Raw genomic sequence first — 24,464 nt, forward strand, 5'->3', positions numbered from 1 at the left:
GTTACAGGAAAGCACGCAGGATCTGACTCAATCATATCATGTAGCTCTAGTTTTCAGAACAATATATAGTCGAGTTTAGTTTCACCACAGGTATGGCTTCTTATATTGTAGAATATGTGCAGTGTTGTTTTATGATGAGAGTTTTTAAAGGAAGTTGTTTGTAGGAATAGAAGATCAAACAGAATGAAGGTATCATGGAGATTCCAATGAAATCAAGATCAAAAAACACAAGGCCAAAAGTTGAAGACCCTACAAGGTAGGTAATATTGCTGTATTCTTTTAATCACAATCACCCACTCGTCCTGATATGGATGTTTTGTACAGAGGAAACAATGGCATGGTTACCTCAGGTTATTGGCCAGGGGGTTGGGAGAAGATGCTTACTCACTTTCTGACAGGAAGGATACACAAAAGATTAAATGAGTTAAAACAAGACAAAATAAGCATCCAGTCACAGAAATCAGTTTATTATAAACAGAAATAGGCATTTTAACATTGACAGCTGTAACCTGGTCACCAATAAAAAATAACAGCAGTAACAATAGTTTTAATTGTTCAACATCATCAGTAATTTGGAAGCTATTAGGCCAAAAATAGCAACCTCGCTGGATGCATGCTAAGTGCGCACATACCCGGCAAAGCCTTGCCACTGTCTGTTCTTGGCATGTGATGCGCATGCGCCAAGAACCGGCTTTTCCAATCCCTCAATTTCTTTTGACAGATCGAACACATCCCTGTAAGAAGGACATCCACGGGGCAGAGATTGGGCTATTTGCCCAACTCTTGCCCAACGAATGTCCTTCAAACTCTTACGCCCGGTAAAAGCAGGCGTATAGCTTACGTTTACCAGCGTATGAGTTTTAAAATAGAAAAAATTAAATTTAATCACAATTTTATATTAAAAACTCTGTCCATCAAGGGAAGTTTATTTTTTAACCTTATTAAAACACATTAAAAAATTCAAAAAAAACAATTCTAAAACATTTAATTACATTCATTTTCAATTAATTTGAAATATGAGTGTTGTTTTTTTTATTTATTGTGCTGTGTTTCTTGTTTTAGGGAGGTATTCTCATTGATAGTAATGGGAGCTTGTAAAAACATACGCATCCGTATCTGGAGAACAGATTCCGGTACGCTGCATAGCGAATGGAGGCGTCCGATCGGAATCCTCTGACTGCAATTTTCCCCCAATGTATATTTCCTCACCCTGAATAAATCCATCAAAAAATCCAAGCAACAGGTGAATGACAAATTGCGAATTCAAGATATGTCAAAGTTAGAAAAAAGTACAAAAATAATCAGAATTGAAGTATTCACTTTAGCTGCGACTAGCTGTTGGAAAATAAAATTTAAAAACTGGAATAAAAGTCATTTAAGGCAATAATTACAGGTTTTTCAATACAGTATTGAATGGTATTTGGAACTAATCAGTCTCAACTGAAACTGCAACGTACAAAGATGACTAGTTTTAACATCCTCATCACATCTCCAGGTTATCTCAAAGCAAACAATTCTCGAGCAAGTTTCAAAGCTATAACCATAGCATATTTAATAAGTTAATACTTTCAAACATTTAAACACTAAATCTGCAACAAAAATCAAATTCAGTGCATATGTGCAGTGCATAAAGGATTATAATAAGGATCCACTACCTAGAACCTTCTATAATTACTTTGTCTTGCACAGGCAAGGACGTTCAATCACAGTACAAATATTGTACAGAAATGTTCTCCATACTAGGGAAAACAATTTTTTATTAAAAAAGGGGAAATAGGCTACAATTCGATTACTTTAAAAAGATCTCAGAACAATATATAGAACACAAGTATGCGTTATATGACTATGGGTCCAATCTCCACTCTGCTATGATCCCAATCTCAATACTGCTGGAAGATGGAAATCAAAAAGTAGTCTCTTCTGTGGGCTGATCTTGTGCATTTCCTTCAGCTAACAACAACACTGGCAGAACATGAGGGAGAAAATTAAGAAATTTTGTATCAAGTCTCAAGTAAAACAAAACAAGGCACAATTGTGAAAATTCAAGCAGTGGCATACTACTGGTCAATCTCTTTAATCTGTGGGAATGCTTAAGACCTCAAGGACAGTCCCAATACTTAAAAAGAACTTGCGCGTAGAAATCTAGACTCAGAGTGAAAATAACCCTACAAATTACATTGAAAGCTTGATAGAGAGAAAAGAAAACCTTGCATTTATCTAGCGCCTTTCACAATCTCAGCACATCCAAAGCACTTTACAACCAATAAAGTACACACCAGCCAATTTGCACACAGCAAGGTCCCACAATCAACATCACTTTAAAAAAAAATTATTTGGTGATTAAAGTGACGTTGATTTATGGTCTACAGGGTAGTAGTGATACCCGCCCTCCTATATGGCTCACAGACGTGGACTATATACAGCAGACACCTCAAAACGCTGGAGAAGTACCACCAGCGCTGCCGCCACAAGATCCTGCAAATCCATTGGCAGGATAGACGCACCAACGTCAGTATTCTCGCTCAGGCCAACATCCCCAGCATTGAAGCATTGCCCACGCTCGATCAGCTCCGCTGGGTGGGCCACATCGTCCGCATTCCCGACATGAGACTCCCAAAGCAAGCGCTCTACACGGAGTTTTGACACGTCAAGCAAGCCCCAGGTGGGCAGAGGAAACCCTCAAAGCCACCTTGATAAAGTGCAACATCCCCACCGACATCTGGGAATCCCTCACCCAAAACCGCCCAAAGTGGAGAAAGAGCATCCAGGAGGGCGCTGAGCACCTCGAGTCTCATCGCCGAGAGCATGCAGAAACTAAGCGTAGACAGCGGAAGGAGTGTGCAGCAACCCAGGCTCTCCACCCACCCGTTCCTTCAACCACTGTCTGCCCCACCTGTGACAGAGATGGTAGGTCTTGCATTGGACTCTTCAGTCACCTGAGAACTCACTTTTGGAGTGGAAGCAAGTCATCCTCGACTCCGAGGGACTGCCTAAGAGAAGAAATATTGATCAAGATCCTGAGCAAACTCTCTGCACTTATTCAAATAGTGCCATGAGATGTTTTAAATCCACTTGAGTGTGCAAACAGTGCCTCAGGTTAACATCTCATCTGACAGTGCAGCACTCCTTCAGCACTGGGCTGAAATATGAGCCTAAATTGAGTTCAAGTCTCCGGCATAAGACTTAAACCAATGACCTTGCGACTCGGGTGAGAGTGTTGCTAAGGCTGATTTGTTTCCAATTAAAATGGAACCTTGTGAAAGAGGAAGCAGTTAATAGATTCTGTATTAGGGTCAATACATATATTGCAATCTAGATAGGGAAGAAAACAGATACATTGACTGGAAAACACACAATCTGAGTATAGGGCTTTCTAGTAGAAACCAGAGAAATGAAACTGATTGAACAGTAGGATTAAAAATCTAATTGGATCCAAGCTAAATTCAAATCAAATGATTCACATTTTGAAAACCTAAGTGGTTCCAAAATGCTGTCTGGCTCATTCCATCAGTCACCCTGGTTGAAGCAATGTGGAAGATCAGGCGGGCAGTTAGAGAGTTCCTGCATTCTGCCAAGTTCAGAAAAAACCTTTAAACCAGCAGCTGTATATCCATAAGGCCCTTGAAAATGTCATGATATAGGTTATTACACTTCAGTTCTTGTGGTCTAGTTACAACAGTTGACATACATGGAACACAGTGCATTTAAACAAGAAAGTTATTTTTCTGTGCAAGGCACATAGAAGAAGCCCACTGCCAGAAGCTGGTATCTGGCCCAATGGACTTCCCCTGCTACACAGCAGTCTTCAGTTGTTCACATCACTAGCAAGTCCATTCCCAGCTGATAATTCTTTTCCAATTTTTTTATCCTCTTGCTGGTCCATGCAAGTCTGAACAGATTTCCACAGTGCACGGATGTTCCCTTCTCCAAATCCTGAGGCACCCTTTCGCTCAATAAGCTCAAGAAAAAAAGTCTCTTCAGAAAAGATTGGCTTTGTGAACATTTGCATTAGATATCTACAATAAAGGAAACATTTTGGTTATAAAAGATACGCACAAAATAAAAAATGTACTACCAAGTTGCAATATTTATTATGAAACAAAGTGAACCAAGTTTTGCTTCCCACCTCATATACTCAGGATTATGTTGCTCTGTAACCAGGTACACGGGATCAGGCAGTGAATGGGACTGCGATCTTAAATACGAGGAACTGGTTCCAGTATTGGTCAATTGCACCAGTACTCAGGAGGTACTGCAGGGCAGTGTAGAGGAACAGGCCAAGTGGTTAAGCATTGGGGGTTGGGGAACAGAACTGCAGGCTGAGAAGATCTTCACAACCAGGGAGCACGAAACATTGTTTGATTTAAAAGTTCAAACTTATTTATAAACAATTATACATTCATTTTAAAATCAAAATAAACCTAGACCACCAAAATCTGCAAGCTAGAGAAAGGGGAAGCTGGACAGCCCTCAAAATACATAATCTTTTATCACTACGATACTCTAATGAAGAGTATAACATTTTAAAAGTTGAATATTTGAAAAAAAAAATTCTTAAATGGTCAAATAAAAGCTTCAATATCTAACTTCTCCAGAATTAGGAAAAAACAGCATGGCATAAAAGCTGGCACAGACTGTTCAGAAAACAGCTCCAGAGTTACCTGTGGCTGTGCAATACTCATGACAAGCTTACACAGATCTCCATTATAAATGTGGACAAAGGAATTATAAAATGACAACAAACATAACAGGATATACGCACACAATATTTTTAATCATATGGATATGAAAGCACCGGGTCGCTGCTCATCAATATAGTACATTTCTTTAAAATTAACAAGTTAAATTTAAACCCCCTTCCAGATTAAAAAAAGTACAAAACCTTACATTTTCCAGACACTTGACCAAAGGACAACGGTGTTGCAAATGCATTAGATACCAGTGTGGAGTGCAGGTTCTATGCTTCGTGTTGTCAAGATCCCAATTTCAGCCACAACAACAACTTCCATTTATATAGGGCCTTTAATAGCAAAAGGCACTTCACAGGAGCATTATCAAACAAGTTTGACACCAAGCCACATAAGGAGTTATCAAGACATGGAAAGGTATGTTTTAAGGAGCATCTTAAAAGGAAAAGGGAGTGTGAGAGCATGGGAGAGGTTTAGGGTGGGAATTCTGGAGCTGAAGGTACTGCCACCAATGGTGGAGCAACGAAAATCGGGGATGCACAAGAGGCCAGAAGAGCGCAGATATCTCTGAGGGTTGTACAGCTGAGGTTACAGAGATAAGGCGAGGCCATGGAAGGAAAACAAGGATGATAATTTTTAAATCGGGATATTGCGGCCTGAGAGCTAATGGGTGATTGGAACTTACAGGAAGGAACTGAGCAGAGGCCAAGTATGTCCTAAGCCCATTCTTGCACTGCTACTGAGGGCTGACTCAGTAGTACTGAGAGTGTCCAGCAGGTTACTCACAACTGGTTTCTGGTCCAAGATGAAAATTAGAAAGCACTCACTAAAAAAATGGTTACTTTAATAGATTCTTTCCTTCAATGCTTCATTTATTAATTATACAGACTTAACGTTCAATTGACCATAAAGTTTCCAGTAACTTTGGTTCAGAGAACAAACCTTCTCTTGTTATTAGCTGGTCCTTGAGATTTGGCTTCTCCTTTAGAATGCTCATCATCTACCTCGGTATCCAGAAGAATGCCATACTGCGAAAGCAACTCTGGGTCTTGTCCTGCTTTCAAGATCTCCTGACGTTTCTCTGTCTGTGAAAGAAACATGTATACAAGGGATGGAAACCAAGTACAAAGTTGGACTTCCTAAAGACAGATACTAGAAGCAGAATCAACTATTGAGAATGGGCCAAAACAAAACACGCATATTTTGCAATTAACTCTTAAATACATTTAAAACTTGGGTGGGAAAATGAATTTATATACTGTCCTTCAAAGAAAACACTAATTTCTAAACAGTTGAGTGTTCCCAGCTGTTAAGAATTATAAAACAACCTGCCTGTAAGGTTCAGTATTTATAGCAACCACTGATCACCTAGTCCTCACGAAGGATACTGTAAAAATGACCAAGTGCAACATTATAAAGAAATCTAAAAAAAACCAGAAAGAAATCCAATGTTAGATCACAGGAGCATTAGGTTGTGCCCAATGTTCCCTCTAATTTTTTTTAAATATAAAGTGCGCGATCCCTTTAACTGGCTGTGTGACCCATTCACGCTTGCGTGGTTCTTTCCATTTAAAAGCGGGCTGCGCGGGATCGCAAGACCGCTGTGCGGCCGCATAGCTTCACGGGAACGTTGATTATGTCATTTTTCGTGTGGGACACAATGTTTATGGCCGAGAAATTACTGTTGGTGATGAGGGTTATGCTGGTGGTTTTTGAATGTTATAGTTTAGTATAATCAGTTGCCCATGTTTCACACCCGATTTCCACCTATTTTAAAATTACTATTAATATGCAGAAGCTGCCTTATGTGAACGTGTTTTATGCATGCATTTGCCTCAACATTGCCAGCATGACTAGTGATTGAGGGGGAGCTAACACGCTTCACATATGCGTGTGTTCTACTGAACTGAATGGCTGCGAGTCAGGACTGTGAAGGCAAATACTGGCCCAGATTTTGCGATTAGCAACAAAAAAAAAGGTGTTTGCCATTCATCACGCTTGCAATGCTCACAGACTTATCATGGGCTTTTGCGCGGAAACTTATGGTAGTTAGAGATCATTTTAAATGCAGCACCCTCTACAGGGGATCTGTGGCGTGTGGGAGTAGGAAAAGCAACAACGTGGCTCTTCAACCAATCAGACTGAAGAATCCTCAATAAAAGACACGCAGTCTAAACTAGGAAGTCAAAATTAGAATACTTAATTCATTGTAAAATCATGAACAGAAAGCGAAAGAGGGAAAGAAAGATGGGATTGAGAGAGAGAGATAAAAGACAGAAAGAAAACGTTTTTTAAAATTTGGTTTAAATCTCCAACAATAATTAAATTCTGAAGGAATGATTCTCCACATTTATGAAATTAAATTTTCAATGCTAGACAGGTTGATTGGTGGTATTTACGACTTATCATGCTGTTAAAAATTCACTTAGGGCACCAGCCCTATCTTTTTCTGATGTGTTTAGTGGGTAACTAGTGGGTAAGTACAACAACTTAACTGCCATTGGCCATCAGGGTGATCACAGAACACATTTTTTATGATTCTAGCTCCTAATATTGGAGACACTGTAGTATCAGCCAATTTACTGCAAATAGACTTACTTCTATTTTAAGCAATGCAATGCAAATATAGAGGTTCACATTACACTTTAACTGCTGGTTCACAAACCAAGACAAAAAGAATTCGTAATCACAGGAGCCATGGTTTTCACTTTAAACTTCTTAGTGACTTGCCAAGCTATGAATGAATAAAAATGATGAGAATTCCTTATGAAATGAAACAAACTTTTTCCAAGTCAGATTTTCACTCCTTTATGTTTACAAATCGAGACTACGCTATCTACGGCAAGCAAAAGACTATATGCAATTATGAAAATTCCACAACCACACTTATGATCCAAGAAGATAGAGCACGTGAAAGGAGCTGAATATTCACTTTTCTCAGCTCAGTTACTCTCTTTTCATGATTAGCAGTAAAACACAGTATTTAAGATTTTTAGCATTCATATAGAAATGGATGGCATATATACCTACAAGGGTGAACGAATGGGAGTTGCATTACACAAGTAACAATTTATTCAGCATTACATTGGCAAGAAAGTCCTCGCAGCATGCCAGCTACTTCTGCAGGCAGCCTCTCCAATTCTCCATTCTTATCAAAGTGTAATATTATTAAATATATCATAAAGCAGTGTTGTCCAATGTGTTAGCCACTAGCCAGATGTTGTTAATTTGTAATCCAGATGTGGATAATTGCATTCTTGATTAGTAAATAAAGAGAGAAATAGACACTGTTGTTGGCGGCATGGTCTCAATATTCACTCAGCTTTTAAGGAGCATCTTGAAGGAGGAGAGAGGTAGAGAGGCGGAGAGGCTTAGGCAGGGAGTTCCAGAGTTGGGGGCACGGCCACCAATGGTTGAGTGATTATAATCAGGGATGCTCCAGAGGGCAGAATTAGAGGAGCGCAGACATCTCAAGGGGGTTGTGGGACTGGAAGAGATTACAGAGATAGGGAGGGGCGAGGCCATGGAGGGATTTGAAAAGGATGAAAATTTTGAAATCGAGGCATTGCTCAACTGGAAGCCAATGTAAGTCAGCGAGCACAGGGGTAATGGGTGAGCGGGACTTGGTGCGAGCTAGGACACGGGCAGCCGAGTTTTGGATCACCTCTAGTTTATGTAGGGTAGAATGTGGGAGGCCAGCCAGGAATGCATTGGAATAGTCAAATCTCGAGGTAACAAACACATGGATGAGGGCTTCAGCAGCAGATGAGCTGAGGCAAGGGTGGAGACGAGCGATGTTACGGAGGTGGACATACGCGGGATCTTAGTTATGCTACGGATCTGTGGTCGAAAGCTAATTTCAGGGTCAAATTTGACGCTAAGGTTGCGAACAGCCTGGTTCAGCCTCAGAAAGAAGTTGGGGAGAGGGATGGAGTCAGTGGCTCGGGAATGGAGTTTATGCTGGGGACCGAAAACAATGGCTTCGATCTTCCCAATATTCAATTGGAGAAATTGTCTGCTCAACCAGAACTGGATGTTGGACAAGATTCTGACAATTTAGAGACCGTGGAGAGGTCGAGAGAATTGGTATTGAGGTAGAGCTGGGTGTCATCAGCGTATATATGGAAACTGACTGTGTTTTCGTACAATGTCGCCAAGGGGCAACATGTAGGTGAGAAATACTAAAATTAGTGCATGTGGCTTGACCGTAGCCATGCCTGTGGCAAGTGAGAGATTTCTATTGGACAGCACGGTCCTAAAGTACTAAATTTTAAGAAATACTTCTTCCATCAATGCAATGACAACACTTTTTCTAAAGAAACCATGAGGAGTTGAATGATCAGTTAGTGACAACTATTCAAACTTAAATAGTTCTAGGCAGTCAGTGCAAACCTATTGCTGCTTGACTATCATTAATTCAATATAAAAGAAATCTAATCACTAGCCACTTCACTGCCTCTTAAAAACGATACAAACTTCATTTTATGCAGACAGACAATACTATATTTAATTGGTGCCTTTTTGACACATTGCAATTTAATTGTATTTCCTTTCAAGATCAGCAAAGTAGTTGAACTAGTACTGTACCTCAGTGTAATATGCAGGAGGGGGAGAGAAAAATGGAACCCCAGCATCTGTAAAGGACTTACAAGTAGAAACTATATCAGTTGTGTACAATCCCACATGCTGTATCCCAGCTCCATGGTGCTGCTCCAGAAATGTGTCAATTTGGTTTTTACCTAAACACAAACAAAAGTATGTGAAAATATCCACTAACTCATTTATATATTTCTTACACAGATCAGTGCCAAACTACAAAAAGGGCTGGCTGTGAACAGAGCTAAACTTGTGCTAACCTCAGGTTTTTATGTTTAGAAATGTATTGTAAACAAATAGATTAAGCAACACACAAGCACACAGTCCTCGTCGGGTGCACAGATCTTCTATGGTAGTGCTCATAGCGACAGGAATTAATACTGTTTTATTCCAGGTAAGACTATACAACATTTATACAATGCATGTAGCATATAGTATGTCAGATCTACTGATTTATGGTGATTAATGAGTCAAATTGCATATTTATTAGAGTACTGTAGGAACATTTAGTGAATTGTTGGTCTCGAGTTCGATGATGTATTTACAGTATTTGTATTGAAGCTAAATCAGTGGTCTTGATTACAATTAAGAGCTAGTTTAACTATGTAGTTAATCTTTACTCATTTATTTCTCTGTCAGACATGCTCTTATTGTGAAACTAACACCCTGGCTGAAATGCCTGCTACAACAAACTCACAATCTCAGTGGGTTAGCAATCCCTAGCTGAGTCGTCTTCTTGGAACCTGGTAATCAATATTAATTGTCTGTAACGACGGAGTGAATTTTGCAACCAACATAAGACCATAAGAAATAAGAGCGGGAGTAGACCATACAGCCCATTGAGCCTGCTCTGCCATTCAATAAGATCATGACTTAACTTCTACATCATCTCCACTTTCCCACCCTATCTCCATATTCCTCGATTCCCTTAGTACCAAAAATCTATCGATCACGTTCTTGAATACACGCATCAATTGAGAGAATTCCAAAGATTCACAATCTTGAGTGAAGAAATTTCTCCTCATCTCAGTCCTGAATGGCCAATCCCTTATCCGGAAACTATGATCTCTAGTTTTAGACGCTCCAGCCAGGGGAAACAGCTTCTCAGAATATACCCTGTCAAGTCCTCCAAGAATTATATCTTATTCTTCTCAACGTCAGAGAATATAGGCCCATTCTACTCAATCTCTCCTCATATGACAGCCCTCTCATCCCAGGAATCAATCTGGTGAACCTTCGTTGCACCCCCTCTAGTCTTCCTTAGGCAACATTCCCTGTAAGCTGCGCGGCCATGTAGCTCTCTACAAGTCATGCACAGCCTGGGACTGTCTTTTTCAATGTTAAAGAAACTGTGAAGGGGCCGCACACTCCCCCCAAAAATAGGCGGAATATTGTCCTTGGGTAAGGAGACCAAAACTGTGCACAGTACTCCAGATGTGATCTCATCAAAGCCCTATATAATTGCAGCAAGACTTCCTTACTCTTATACTCCAACTCCCTTGCAATAAAGGCTAACATACCATTTGCCTTCCTAATCACTTGCTATGCCTGCATGTTATCTATCCTGCTAGTTACACACTCAAAAAGTTCTAATAGATTTGCCAAACACAATTTCCCCTTCATAAAACAGTGTTAACTGCCTAATTATATTCGATTTTCCAAGTGTTCATTACCACATGCTTAATAAGATTCGAGCATTTTCTCTACTGCTGATGTCAGGCTAACTGGCCTGTAGCTCGGTTTTCTCTCTCCCTCCTTTCTTGAACAGCAGGGTTACATTTGCTACCTTCCAATACATTGGGACCGTTCCAAAATCTAGGGAATTCTGGAAGATCAAATCCAATGCATCCACCATCTCTGCAGCCACCTCTTAAAACCTTAGGGAATAGGCCTTCAGATCCAAGGGATTTGTCAGATTTTAGTCCCATTAATTTCTCCAGTACTTTTGCTTCACTAATATTAATTATTTTAAGTTCTTCACACTCATTAGACCCTTGATTCCCCACAATTATAGGGATGTTATTTGTATCTTCCACTGTGAAGACAGACACAAAATATTTGTGTAATGCCGCTACCATTTCCTTATTCATCATTATAATTTCTCTTATCTCGGTCTCTAAGGGACCGACATCGCTAATGTCTTCCCTTTTATATGCTTGGAGGAAGTGCATCCGGGAGGGCGCTGAGCACCTCGAGTCTCATCGCCTAGAGCATGCAGAAATCAAGCGCAGGCAGCGGAAAGAGCGTGCGGCAAACCTGTCCCACCCACCCTTTCCCTCAACGACTATCTGTCCACCTGTGACAGGGACTGTGGCTCTCGTCTTGGACTGTTCAGCCACCCAAGGACTCATTTTAAGAGTAGAAGCAAGTTTTCCTCGACTGCCTATGATGATGATATACTTGTAAAGGTACTAAATCTGTTTTTATATTTCTTGCTAGTTTATTCTCATATTTTCTCCCTCTATCAATTTACTGGCCATCCTTTGCTGATTTTTGAAACCCTCCCAATACTCAGGCTTACTACTATTTTTGGCAACATTGTAAATCTCTTTCTTTAATCAAATAATATCTTTAACTTTAATAAAAACCGAAAATGCTGGAAATCTCATCGGGTCAGGCAGCATCTGTGGAGAGTAAAATAGAGTTAACGTTTCAGGTCGATGACCCTTTGTCAGTTCTGACGAAGGGTCATCGACCTAAAACGTTAACTCTATTTTACTCTCCACAGATGCTGCCTGACCCGCCGAGATTTCCAGCATCTTCGGTTTTTATTTCAGATTCCAGCATCCGCAATATTTTGCTTTTCCTTTAATATCTTTAACTTCTACAGTTAGCCATGGCTGTACCACCTTTCCAGTGGAGTTTTTATTCCTCGAGGGAATGTATATCAGTTGAGAATTATGAAGTATTTCTTCAAATGGCTGCCATTGCTCATCTACCGTCATATCTTTTAACCTAATTTCCCAATCTATCACAGCCAACTTGCCCCTCATACCTCCGTAATTGGCTTTGTTTAAATTTAAGACCCTAGTTTCGGACTTAATCACATCACTTTCAAACTTAGTATGACATTTTATATTATGATCACTCTTCCCCAGAGGATCCTTTACTATAAGGTTACTAATTACCCCGGTCCCATTGCACAATACCAAATCCAAAATAGCCTGGTCCCTAGTTGGTTCCTTGACATATAGTTCTAGAAAACTAACTTGAATGCATTCCATGAACTCGTCCTGCAAGCTACTTTTGTCAATTTGATTTGCCCAGTCGATAAGAAGATTAAAGTCCCCCACAATTATTGTATTACCCTTGTTACATGCTCCTCTAATTTCCAGATTTATACTCTGTCCAATACTACGATTACTGTTAGGGGACTGACCAATAAACTACACCCACCAGTGTTTTCTGCCCTTTATTTCTTAGCTCCACCCATACTGGTTCTACATCCTGTCTCATCATCATAGGCAGTCTCAGAATTGAGGAAGACTTGCTTCCACTCTTAACATGAGTTCTTAGGTTGCTATACAGTCCAATACAAGAACCACAGTTTGTCACAGGTGGGACAAATAGTCGTTGAGGGAATGAGTGGGTACGACTGGTTTGCCACACGCTCTTTCTGCTGCCTGCGCTTGATTTCTGCATGCTCTCGGCAACGAGACTCGAGGTGCTCAGCGCCCTCCCAGATGCACTTCCTCCACTTAGGGGGGTCTTTGGCAAGGGACTCCCAGGTGTCAGTGGAGATGTTGCACTTTATCAGGGAGGTTTTGAGGGTGTCCTTGTAACGTTTCCGCTGCCCACCTTTGGCTCGTTTGCCGTGAAGGAGTTCAGAGTAGGGTGCTTGCTTTGGGAGCCTCGTGTCTGACATGCAAACTATGTGGCCTGCTCAGCGGAGCTGATCAAGTGTGATCAGTACTTCAGTGCTACATCCTGTCTATCTAGGCCAAGTTCGTTTCTCCCTACTGCCTTTATCTCATCCTTTATCAGGGCTACCCTACCTCCTTTTCTATTTTGCCTATCAAGTACCCTGGAATATTTAGTTCCCAACCTTGGTCACCTCAGAACCACATCTCAATTATGGCTACTAGATCAAACTCATTTATCTCTAATTTGTGCCATGAATTTATCTATTTTGTTATGAATACTTTGTGCATTCAGATATGCTTGTAATTTGACTTTTATTTTTTTCCCTGATGTGGCTTTAAGTTACTAATGCCCCATTACTGGTATTAAACTCTCTCTCCCTTCCTGACACAATCTGTTTGGTTTTACCCAAATTGCTAGTCTGCACTACAGCATTGACTTTTCTCTTCAGACTTGTACACTTACCCTTATCTGAACCCTCGCTCCTGCTTATTAGTTTAAAGCCCTATTCCTGAAGTAATCCACCTAGATAAAGATGATTTATCTGCCTTTTATGTCATCAGTACGGCAGATGTGTAACACCGTCTCCTCTTCCAACACATAATAATCAAATTAAAATAATCACAAGCTGTACAACTACCAAATCCCTTGAACAAGTATTAATATAGTCCTTTAAATGATTTGAAACAAGAGAATCTCCGATCCATAACAGCGACCACTATCAATATCAGATATTAAAAAAAGCAGAATAAGGCAGCAAGAAACACCTGAATATTCATTTTGTAAGGCAGGAGACAGGACCAAAAGTCAGTAGACCAAACATTGTTCCTGGTGGAGATGATAAAAGGCCATATGACCTATCCCTGAGTCATCTCACAAAATAATAGTGAGGATGCAAGGTATTGTTTAAACTATTTAAGTGCAATTTGATCTTTCTTTCTTCTTTAGGCCCATTTCTAACTCTGGGTGTGCTTAGTCCCTTTATTGTACACCAAAACACTTATTTTTTCATCCCAAGATGCAAAATGATATTCCTCCGTATTAAATTTAATTTGCCATTTCTCTGCCTGATTGCATAACCATACCCAATTATAAAGCCTCAGAATAACCATTATAGAATTGTCCTCCACTGTTTTAGCTATGCATAACATTCCATTTGCTTCTCCGTAGTGGCAGAATCCTTCTGCAAATTCTTAAATGCATCTTCTGTTCCTACTGCTCTTCCTATTTTAGTTTGGTCTGCAATTTTAACAAGTTTACAATTGCTTTCTGCATTCAGATAATTTATGATGTAGATATACAAGAAACGGCAGGAGTCCCAGTACTTACCCCAGAGGTACTCAACTCTGTATTTCACCATGCTCTGACACTACATCTCTCAGATTATTCTCCAATTCTTATTGTTTTTATTTAACTTTTTTTAATCCAGTCCGCATGTTCTACCCTGGGTTTCCATGATTTAATGTTGACGTCTTTCACGCAGAACCTTGTCAAAAGCTTTCAGAAAATCCAAATAAATCAGTGTATAGAGGGTTCCTATATCTATTTTATTAACATCTTAAAATAATCTTCCCCATCTAAATTAATGCTGATTGTTTATTAAGCTATTGCTAACATAGGTTAGGTTAGCCAACCAGCCTGCTCCTTAAAATAAATGTTAGGCTAATGGATTGGTAGTTCCCTGAATCAAATTTGTGCCCCTTTTTAAATATGGAGACGTGTTTATAATCACATGGAATGTCACCAGCATACATTATTGCTGAAGGCTCACATATGAAAAGAAAAGGTTCATATTAGATCTTCTACCAATGAATTGTAATGGAAATGGCTTAATTATATCCGGACGATTAATTAATATAATTAAGGCATTGGAAGACATTATATGTGAGGAATGTCTGAATGTATCCTTGCTTTAAAATGCAGTCTTAGTATTGAAACAATACTAATTTACAATATGCACAAATATGTAAGGCCTGAGAAGATTACTTAGGTGTCAATAACTGTAAATAATAATGTACCTTGATAGGGCAAGGATTCAGCGATCACAAACTTGCAGTCTATTTTCTTCCCTTCAGTAGGAGGGATTGACATGCCAACCTCACTGCATTTCCAGTACTCCATAGCAGTCAAGCGCAGTCCAATGTCATTCCCTTCAATGACATAACCATTATCTACATTGTCACTTCTAGAAAAATTGAAAAAAATTATTTAACACCATCATGTTTCAAATTATTCACATTAAAAAGCTCTAAATAATTCAGCTTTTTAGCGGGTTACTCCCAAAACAAAAAGTTATATTTATATAGCCCCTTGTATTTAATGTAAAAAATGTCTCCGGCACTTTGGGGGGGAGTTAAAGAAAATAAATAAATAGGAATAGCTAATGGAATGGATTTAGATTTTGGAGGGGATTTTTTTTTTTTTTTTTTAAATGTGGAGAGACAACTGAGAAACTACTGAACGCTGAACATTCTTTTTAAAGCCTCAGTTGTGCCTCCTGTTGTGAGTGTAGTAGAATTGCTTTTGTAAAAGACTTCAGTCGCAGTGCTGTGGAAGTGCCCTATTTACACTACAAGGTAGATTTCACAACACTGGCAGCAACATTAAAATAACTGCGCTGACAAGCTTCCCAAGTCATTTGAAAGTCATGACTGTGACTTTCATTTCTGAGCATTAACCTTCTGCAATGTCGAGGGCAGATCTATAGAGGCAAGCAAGGTAGAGTGAAAGCTTACGGACATGCAGCAGTCAGCTAATACATCATGCATCTTTCTTGAAATTACAAACAGTACAAGGCTTCATATAATGAAGATATATGATTTAAATGTAAGAATAAGTTACAGGAAAGAGGGGTCTGGCAAAGAATCTCATCTCAAAACTGTTATTGATCAGCTCCTTATTGTGATGGCTGGTGTGCAATAGCCACGCCATGTTAAAAGAATTCACGCACAGGCATCTTCCACCGTTTAAAATAAGTTCATCAGTCACCTGAGAACTCATTTTTAGTGTGGAAGCAAGTCATCCTCGACCCCGAGAGACTGCCTATGATGATTTACACGGGAGAGCACGATAGAAATGGTGGCTTCGGTGTACAGGTCCAACCACTTAATGGGCTGGAACTTTGTGAGCATTACCACCGGGATTTTTGGTGGTATTCTTCGTTTTCGGCAGAAAACCACCCGGCTGGAATTTCATCAAAGAGTCTCGCCGGCGGTTTCGAAATACTGCTGGGGAGTGGACCGCCGGCGTGCATCGTCAAAAAAAAACGCTACCGCCCAAGTTTGGTCACAGCGGTGACCCGTAGGCGAGGAGGAAAAAAATGCCCATGAGAAACCACCGAAGCTAGGCGGTAGGTATGAAACCCTGCAAAAAAAAAGTTAACGTTTTTTTTTAATTCTTTAACAACAATTCAGTGAAAAAGAGTCCCGAGAATGTTTTCAGATTTTTTATTTTTTGGAAAAATGTTTTTTGTTTTCCCCCTCTGTAGGCCTAACTCGCAGCCTTGGACTAAATTTTGAGTAAGTACCACCCAATTTGACCAGGATCGCGTTTTCCGCCAAGAATCCACGCGCAAGACCCATTTTTCTCACGATGGAATTTTTTGCTTATTTTGATCAATTTTTCGCCGGTGTTAATTTAATAATCTTAATGGTTGTTTGGCCGGCAATCCGGCGGTGGCGGATTTTGATGAAATTCTAGCCCAATGAGTGGATGTTGGAGATGGGAGTCTGTATTGATAAAATAATTTTTACCAATGCTGATTATCTAAAATGAAAAGTACCCCACTATCCAAATAGAGAAAAATATGGCTAATGTTTAGTGTCGAGGCTTGGTCACAACTGGGAGATGAGCGAATCCATTTGAAGAACTGAACAAACCAACTTTTGCACCTTTACCATCGAAAATTTCCTCAAGATGAAAAATGGATGTTGAGCAGCAATAAGAAAATTAGGCGATGTGACCAAAGCCATGGTTTTTAAAATTGGGGAGCGTTCCTGAGTGTAGGGCCAAGATAGCTTAAAAACTCCATTGCCGAAGATGGAGAAGGGTGGGCAGAGAGGAAATATATAGGCTTTTGTAAAATACTTCAGTCACAGTGCCGTGGTACAGTACTGCCCCTTTTACACTGCAGAATAGATTCCATGGGCTCAATTTTCCCCAGTGATTTGCACCTTTTTTTTGGAGCAGGCTGCTTTTTTTGGCCCAAGTTGAAAAACCACAGTTTCCCAATCAATTTGCACCAGCGTAAATCAGTTAGTTAGTTACGATTTTTTTAGGTCAGTTTTTTATTCAGCCAAAGGGGGCGTAACCAGCCACCAACGCCAATTCTGGCCATTTAGGGAAGTTTGGCCAGCTGAGAGTTACTCCAGCTGTGCATAGGCCAGCGTACGTGGCCTCTGCAGAAAAACCTTCCGGAGAGTTAAGGAAATCGGTGCAGCAGATGCCCAGACACACAAAGAATTGAAAAACACATAGCAGCAACTTACCTCCAACCCCACCCGAAGGCTGCCTGGTCCCATTCTCTGCCCCCGGTTCACTCACACACACACACACACACACACACACACACACACACACACACACAGAGAGAGACAGAGACAGAGAACACCGAACCAGGGACTGAGAATGGGACCAGATTGGGAGAATGGGGACCGAGAATGGGACCGGACCAGCAAGGGGAATCTTAGAATTTTTTTGGGGGCGTACTTAAGCCAAAAAAATGCTTTGGGGAAAATTGAGTCCCATAACACTAGCAGCAACATTAAAATAACTGTGCTGACAAGCTTCCAAAGTTGTTTGAAGGTCATGACTGACTTTCATTTCTAGGCATTGACCTTCTGCAATGTCTAGGAGTTATATAGGCCAGAATCAAAGTGTGTAGGCATGTAAGGCGAAAGGAGATTGCAGAGGTTGGGTGAGGGCAAAGCAAGGGGAGGGAATTGTAAACTTCAACTTTGAATTCAAAGTGGAGAATAGGGAACCAATGGAGATCAGTGAGGATATAATAATAGGATTCATAAAGAAAGACTTGGATTTATATAGTGCCTTTCACAACCTCAGGATGGCCCACAGCACTTTACAGCCAATGAAGTACTTTTTGAAGTGTAATTTTTGCACTGTAGGAAATGCAGAAGCCAATTTGCACACAGCAAATTAGATAATGACCACATTTTTTGTAATGTTATGATGTTAGTTGAGGGATAAGCATTAACCAGGAAACCAGAGAAAAATAGCTCATCCAAAAGACAGCTCCTCTGACTATGCTGCACTCTCTAAGTACAGCACTGTAGCGTCAGCCTAGATTTTGTGCTCAAGTCTCTGGAGCGCGACCTGAAGCTGGAAACCTTCTGTCGCAGAGGCGAGTGTGCTACCCACAGATGAGTTGCCATTTGTATCAGGTGGATCTTGAGGGGCCAGTAGAGAGAGCTGTGGTGAGGTTGTGCCTGGAGGCGACATAGAAACATAGACATAGAAAAATAGAAAATAGGTGCAGGAGTAGGCCATTCGGCCCTTCTAGCCTGCACCGCCATTCAATGAGTTCATGGCTGAACATGCAACTTCGGTACCCCATTCCTGCTTTCTCACCATACCCCTTGATCCCCCTAGTAGTAAGGACTTCATCTAACTCCTTTTTGAATATATTTAGTGAATTGGCCTCAACAACTTTCTGTGGTAGAGAATTCCACAGGTTCACCACTCTCTGGGTGAAGAAATTCCTCCTCATCGCGGTCCTAAATGGCTTACCCCTTATCCTTAAGACTGTGTCCCCTGGTTCTGGACTTCCCCAACATTGGGAACATTCTTCCTGCATCTAACCTGTCTAAACCCGTCAGAATTTTAAACGTTTCTATGAGGTCCCCTCTCATTCTTCTGAACTCCAGTGAATACAAGCCCAGTTGATCCTGTCTTTCTTGATAGGTCAGTCCCGCCATCCCGGGAATCAGTCTGGTGAATCTTCGCTGCACTCCCTCAATAGCAAGAATGTCCTTCCTCAGGTTAGGAGACCAAAACTGTACACAATACTCCAGGTGTGGCCTCACCAAGGCCCTGTACAATTGTAGCAACACCTCCCTGCCCCTGTACTCAAATCCCCTCGCTATCAAGGCCAACATGCCATTTGCTTTCTTAACTGCCTGCTGTACCTGCATGCCAACCTTCAATGACTGATGTACCATGACACCCAGGTCTCTTTGCACCTCCCCTTTTCCTAATCTGTCACCATTCAGATAATAGTCTGCCTCTCTGTTTTTACCACCAAAGTGGATAACCTCACATTTATCCACATTATACTTCATCTGCCATGCATTTGCCCACTCACCTAACCTATCCAAGTCACTCTGCAGCCTCATAGCATCTTCCTCGCAGCTCACACTGCCACCCGCAAATTTGGAGATACTACATTTAATCCCCTCGTCTAAATCATTAATGTACAGTGTAAACAGCTGGGGCCCCAGCACAGAACCTTGCGGTACCCCACTAGTCACTGCCTGCCATTCTGAAAAGGACCCATTTACTCCTACTCTTTGCTTCCTGTCTGACAACCAGTTCTCAATCCATGTCAGCACACTACCCCCAATCCCATGTGCTTTAACTTTGCACATTAATCTCTTGTGTGGGACCTTGTCGAAAGCCTTCTGAAAGTCCAAATATACCACATCAACTGATTCTCCCTTGTCCACTCTACTGGAAACATCCTCAAAAAATTCCAGAAGATTTGTCAAGCATGATTTCTCTTTCACAAATCCATGCTGACTTGGACCTATCATGTCACCTCTTTCCAAATGCGCTGCTATGACATCCTTAATAATTGATTCCATCATTTTACCCACTACCGATGTCAGGCTGACCGGTCTATAATTCCCTGTTATCTCTCTCCCTCCTTTTTAAAAAAAATGGGGTCACATTGGCTACCCTCCACTCCATAGGAACTGATCCAGAGTCAATGGAATGTTGGAAAATGACTGTCAATGCATCCACTATTTCCAAGGCCACCTCCTTAAGTACTCTGGGTTGCAGTCCATCAGGCCCTGGGGATTTATCGGCCTTCAATCCCATCAATTTCCCCAACACAATTTCCCGACTAATAAGGATTTCCCTCAGTTCCTCCTCCTTACTAGACCCTCTGACCCCTTTTATATCCGGAAGGTTGTTTGTGTCCTCCTTAGTGAATACCGAACCAAAGTACTTGTTCAATTAGTCCGCCATTTCTTTGTTCCCCATTATGACTTCCCCTGATTCTGACTGCAGGGGACCTACGTTTGTCTTTACTAACCTTTTTCTCTTTACATATCTATAGAAACTTTTGCAATCCGTCTTAATGTTCCCTGCAAGCTTCTTCTCATACTCCATTTTCCCTGCCCTAATCAAACCCTTTGTCCTCCTCTGCTGAGTTCTAAATTTCTCACAGTCCCCGGATTCACTGCTATTTCTGGCCAATTTGTATGCCACTTCCTTGGCTTTAATACTATCCCTGATTTCCCTTGATAGCCATGGCTGAGCCACCTTCCCTTTCTTATTTTTACGCCAGACAGGAATGTACAATTGTTGTAGTTCATCCATACGGTCTCTAAATGTCTGCCATTGCCCATCCACAGTCAACCCCTTCAGTATCATTCGCCAATCTATCCTAGCCAATTCACGTCTCATACCTTCAAAGTTACCCTTCTTTAAGTTCTGGACCATGGTCTCTGAATTAACTGTTTAATTCTCCATCCTAATGCAGAATTCCACCATATTATGGTCACTCTTCCCCAAGGGGCCTCGCACAACGAGATTGCTAATTAATCCTCTCTCATTACATAACACCCAGTCTAAGATGGCCTCCCCCCTAGTTGGTTCCTCGACATATTGGTCTAAAAAATCATCCCTTATGCACTCCAGGAAATCCTCCTCCACTGTATTGCTTCCAGTTTGGTTAGCCCAATCTATGTGCATATTAAAGTCACCCATTATAACTGCTGCACCTTTATTGCACGCACCCCTAATTTCATGTTTGATGCTCTCCCGAACATCACTACTACTGTTTGGAGGTCTGTACACAACTCCCACTAACGTTTTGGTGTTCTGCAGCTCTACCCATATAGATTCCACATCATCCAAGCTAATGTCCTTCTGAACTATTGCCTTAATTTCCTCCTTAACCAGCAATGCTACCCCACCTCCTTTTCCTTTTATTCAATCTTTCCTGAATGTTGAATACCCCTGGATGTTGAGTTCCCAGCCCTGATCATCCTGGAGCCACGACTCCGTAATCCCAATCACATCATATTTATTAACATCTATTTGCAGAGTTAACTCATCCACCTTATTGCGGATTCTCCTTGCATTAAGACACAAAGCCTTCAGGCTTGTTTTTTTAACACCCTTTGTCCTTTTAGAATTTTGCTGTACAATGGCCCTTTTTGTTCTTTGCCTTGGGTTTCTCTGCCCTCCACTTTTCCTCATCTCCTTTTTGTCTTTTGCTTTTGCCTCCTTTTTGTTTCCCTCTGTCTCCCTGCATTGGTTCCCATCCCCCTGTCATATTAGTTTAACTCCTCCCCAACAGCACTAGCAAACACTCCCCCGAGGACATTGGTTCCGGTCCTGCCCAGGTGCAGACCGTCCGGTTTGTACTGGTCCCACCTCCCCCAGAACTGGTTCCAATGCCCCAGGAATTTGAATCCCTCCCTGCTGCACCACTGCTCAAGCCATGTATTCATCTGCGCTATCCTGCGATTCCTACTCTGACTATCACGTGGCACTGGTAGCAATCCCGAGATTACTACTTTTTAAATTTAGCTCCGAGCGCCTTAAATTCATTTCGTCGGACCTCATCCCTTTTTTTTTTTTACCTAGGTCGTTGGTACCAATGTGCACCACGACAACTGGCTGATCTCCCTCCCTTTTTAGAATGTCCTGCACCCGCTCCGAGACATCCTTGACCCTTGCACCAGGGAGGCAACATACCATCCTGGAGTCTCGGTTGCGGCCACAGAAACGCCTATCTATTCCCCTTACAATTGAATCCCCTATCACTATCGCTCTCCCACTCTTTTTCCTGCCCTCCTGTGCAACAGAGCCAGCCACGGTGCCATGAACTTGGCTGCTGCTGCCTTCCCCTGATGAGTCATCCCCCTCAACAGTACCCAAAGCAGTGTATCTGTTTTGCAGGGGGATGACCACAGGGGACTCCTGCACGACCTTCCTTGCACTGCTCTTCCTATTGGTCTTCCATTCCCTATCTGGCTGTGGACCCTTTCCCTGCGGTACGACCAACTCGCTACACATGATACTCACATCATTCTCAGCATCGTGGATGCTCCAGAGTGAATCCACCCTCAGCTCCAACTCCGCAACGCGGACCGTCAGGAGCTGGAGGTGGATACACTTCCTGCACACATAGTCGTCAGGGACAAAAGTACAAATCAAGGTTTAAACAGCAGTGAGGATGAGGTGAGGGCAGAAGTAGCTCAAATGCCTTTGCGATGGGGAGAGAGCAAAAGATAAATCTGCCAGTTAATAACCACAGATCCATGTGTTGACATGCAAGCACTGCCTCTCTTGCTACAAGTGTGGCAGTGCACACATGTGAACATATGGTTATGAAATGGCACACTTACACAGGTCAGATTGCCAATACCACTATCGCTGCGTTTCAAAAGTAATTCACGGTATGTACAGAATGGATAGAAGCTCTACTTTCTTACATGGAAACTTGTCCAAATCCCACTCACCGGTTCGTGAGGAAGCGCTGGAAGCCGAAGCAGCTGCGGTACCAGTCCATCACCTGGGCGCTTTGCTGCTGGGGACACGCGTAGGTGATGTGGTCGAAATGGGTGACTCCGGCCTCCTGCTCCGGAGCCCGGTCCCCGGGAGAAGGCGGCGGCCCGAAGCCGGGCAGGAAGGTCCCGCAGTAGCCGCTCCGGTCGAGGAGAGTGTGACGGATGTTGCCGACCACCGAACCCACCACCGAATAGGTGACCAAGCCCAGCTCGTCCTCCACCGGGCTCGGCGGCACCAGGATCGGGCAGCCCAGGCGGTCCAGGCGCTGCGTCGCCCGCTCCACGTCCTGCACCTCGAACGACACGTTGCAGGCGGTGTCCACCACCTGGTCCGGAGCCGCGTCGTACAGGAGGCGCCGGCCTCCCCGGCTCTCGTTCACGATGATCACGGCAGAGCCGCTCCGGAGCACCAGCTGCCTGGCCTGCTCCGTCTCGCGGCCGCCGCACAGCTGGAAACCGAAGCGGCGGACCAGGTCACGGGCCAAGCGCTCGCTGCTGGCAACGTGAAAGGCAAGGTGACTCAACCGCTGCACCGGGGCCGCCATCTTCAGCGGCAGGAGCGCTGTGTGAGGCCGAGGAGCGAGGCTCGGAACCTGGGAGGCGGGGCCTGGAACCCGCGGGGTGGGTCTTGGAAGCTGAGGGGATGGGCGGGGCCTGGACCCCGCGGGGAGGGGCGGGGCTTGGAACCGGGGCGGGGCCTGGAACCCGAGGGGATGGGCGGGACCTGGAAACTGAGGGAAGGGCCATGGAACCTGCTTGGAGGTGGAGGTGGAGGAGGGGAGGGGCTGGGAACCACAGGTAGGGCAAGCGAAGGGAGTGGCTGCCTGATCATTGTTTTCAAATCCCTCCAGGGCCTCGCCCCTCCCTATCTCTGCGCATTGAATGATTTGATCACAAAAATGAAACTTTTAAATTTGAGGCATTGCTGGTCATGAGCTAATGTAGGTCAGCGAGCACAGTGGTGATAGGTGAATGGAACTTGGTGCAAGTTAGGATACGAGCAGCAAGGTTTTCGATAAGTTCAAGTTTATGGAATGCGGAAGATGGGAGACTGGCCAGGAGATCATTGGAATAGTCTTTGTATAGCGGTAACAAAAGCATAGAAGAGAGTTTCAGCAGCAGATGGGCTGAGGCAGGGCCGGAGACAGGTGATATTACGGAGGTGGAAGTGGGCGTGCCAGACACAAGACTCCCACAGCAAGTGCTCTACGTGGAGCTCCTTCATGGCAAATGAGCCAAAGGTGGGCTTTATCAGGGAGGCTTTGAGGGTGTCACCATCCTCCGCCTACTCCACGACGACATGCAGGCAGTGATTCTTACCAACAGATCCATCACAGACCCAATCCACGTACAGACCGGGGTCAAACAGGGCTGCGTCATCGCCCAACCCTCTTCTCAATCTTTCTCGCCGCCATGCTCCACCTCACAGTCAACAAGCTCCTTGCTGGAGTGGAACTAAACTACAGAAGTAACTAGCACAGCACAACATTTATGTTTAATCCGTCTGGAGTGCAGATTACAGCCTAGAGGCTAAAAGTTAACGTATGCAACTCGAAGA

General features: G+C 42.6%; 1 protein-coding gene across 1 annotated transcript; it reads right to left on the reverse strand.

Annotated features, from left to right (window-relative positions):
- Window positions 1-451: 451 nt before the first annotated feature.
- hpdl (4-hydroxyphenylpyruvate dioxygenase-like) lies at window positions 452-23,486 on the reverse strand. The gene is made up of 5 exons (XM_070876726.1): window positions 22,859-23,486; window positions 15,164-15,330; window positions 9,276-9,427; window positions 5,631-5,773; window positions 452-4,016 (listed from the first exon to the last, which is right to left on the reverse strand). Exons 1-5 carry the CDS (start codon window positions 23,449-23,451, stop codon window positions 3,806-3,808), a joined length of 1,266 nt encoding a protein of 421 aa, XP_070732827.1. The 5' UTR covers window positions 23,452-23,486; the 3' UTR covers window positions 452-3,805.
- Between the last annotated feature and the right edge of the window lie 978 nt (window positions 23,487-24,464).

This window comes from Pristiophorus japonicus, chromosome 3, assembly GCF_044704955.1.
Source record: "Pristiophorus japonicus isolate sPriJap1 chromosome 3, sPriJap1.hap1, whole genome shotgun sequence".
NCBI classification, from domain to species: domain Eukaryota; kingdom Metazoa; phylum Chordata; class Chondrichthyes; family Pristiophoridae; genus Pristiophorus; species Pristiophorus japonicus.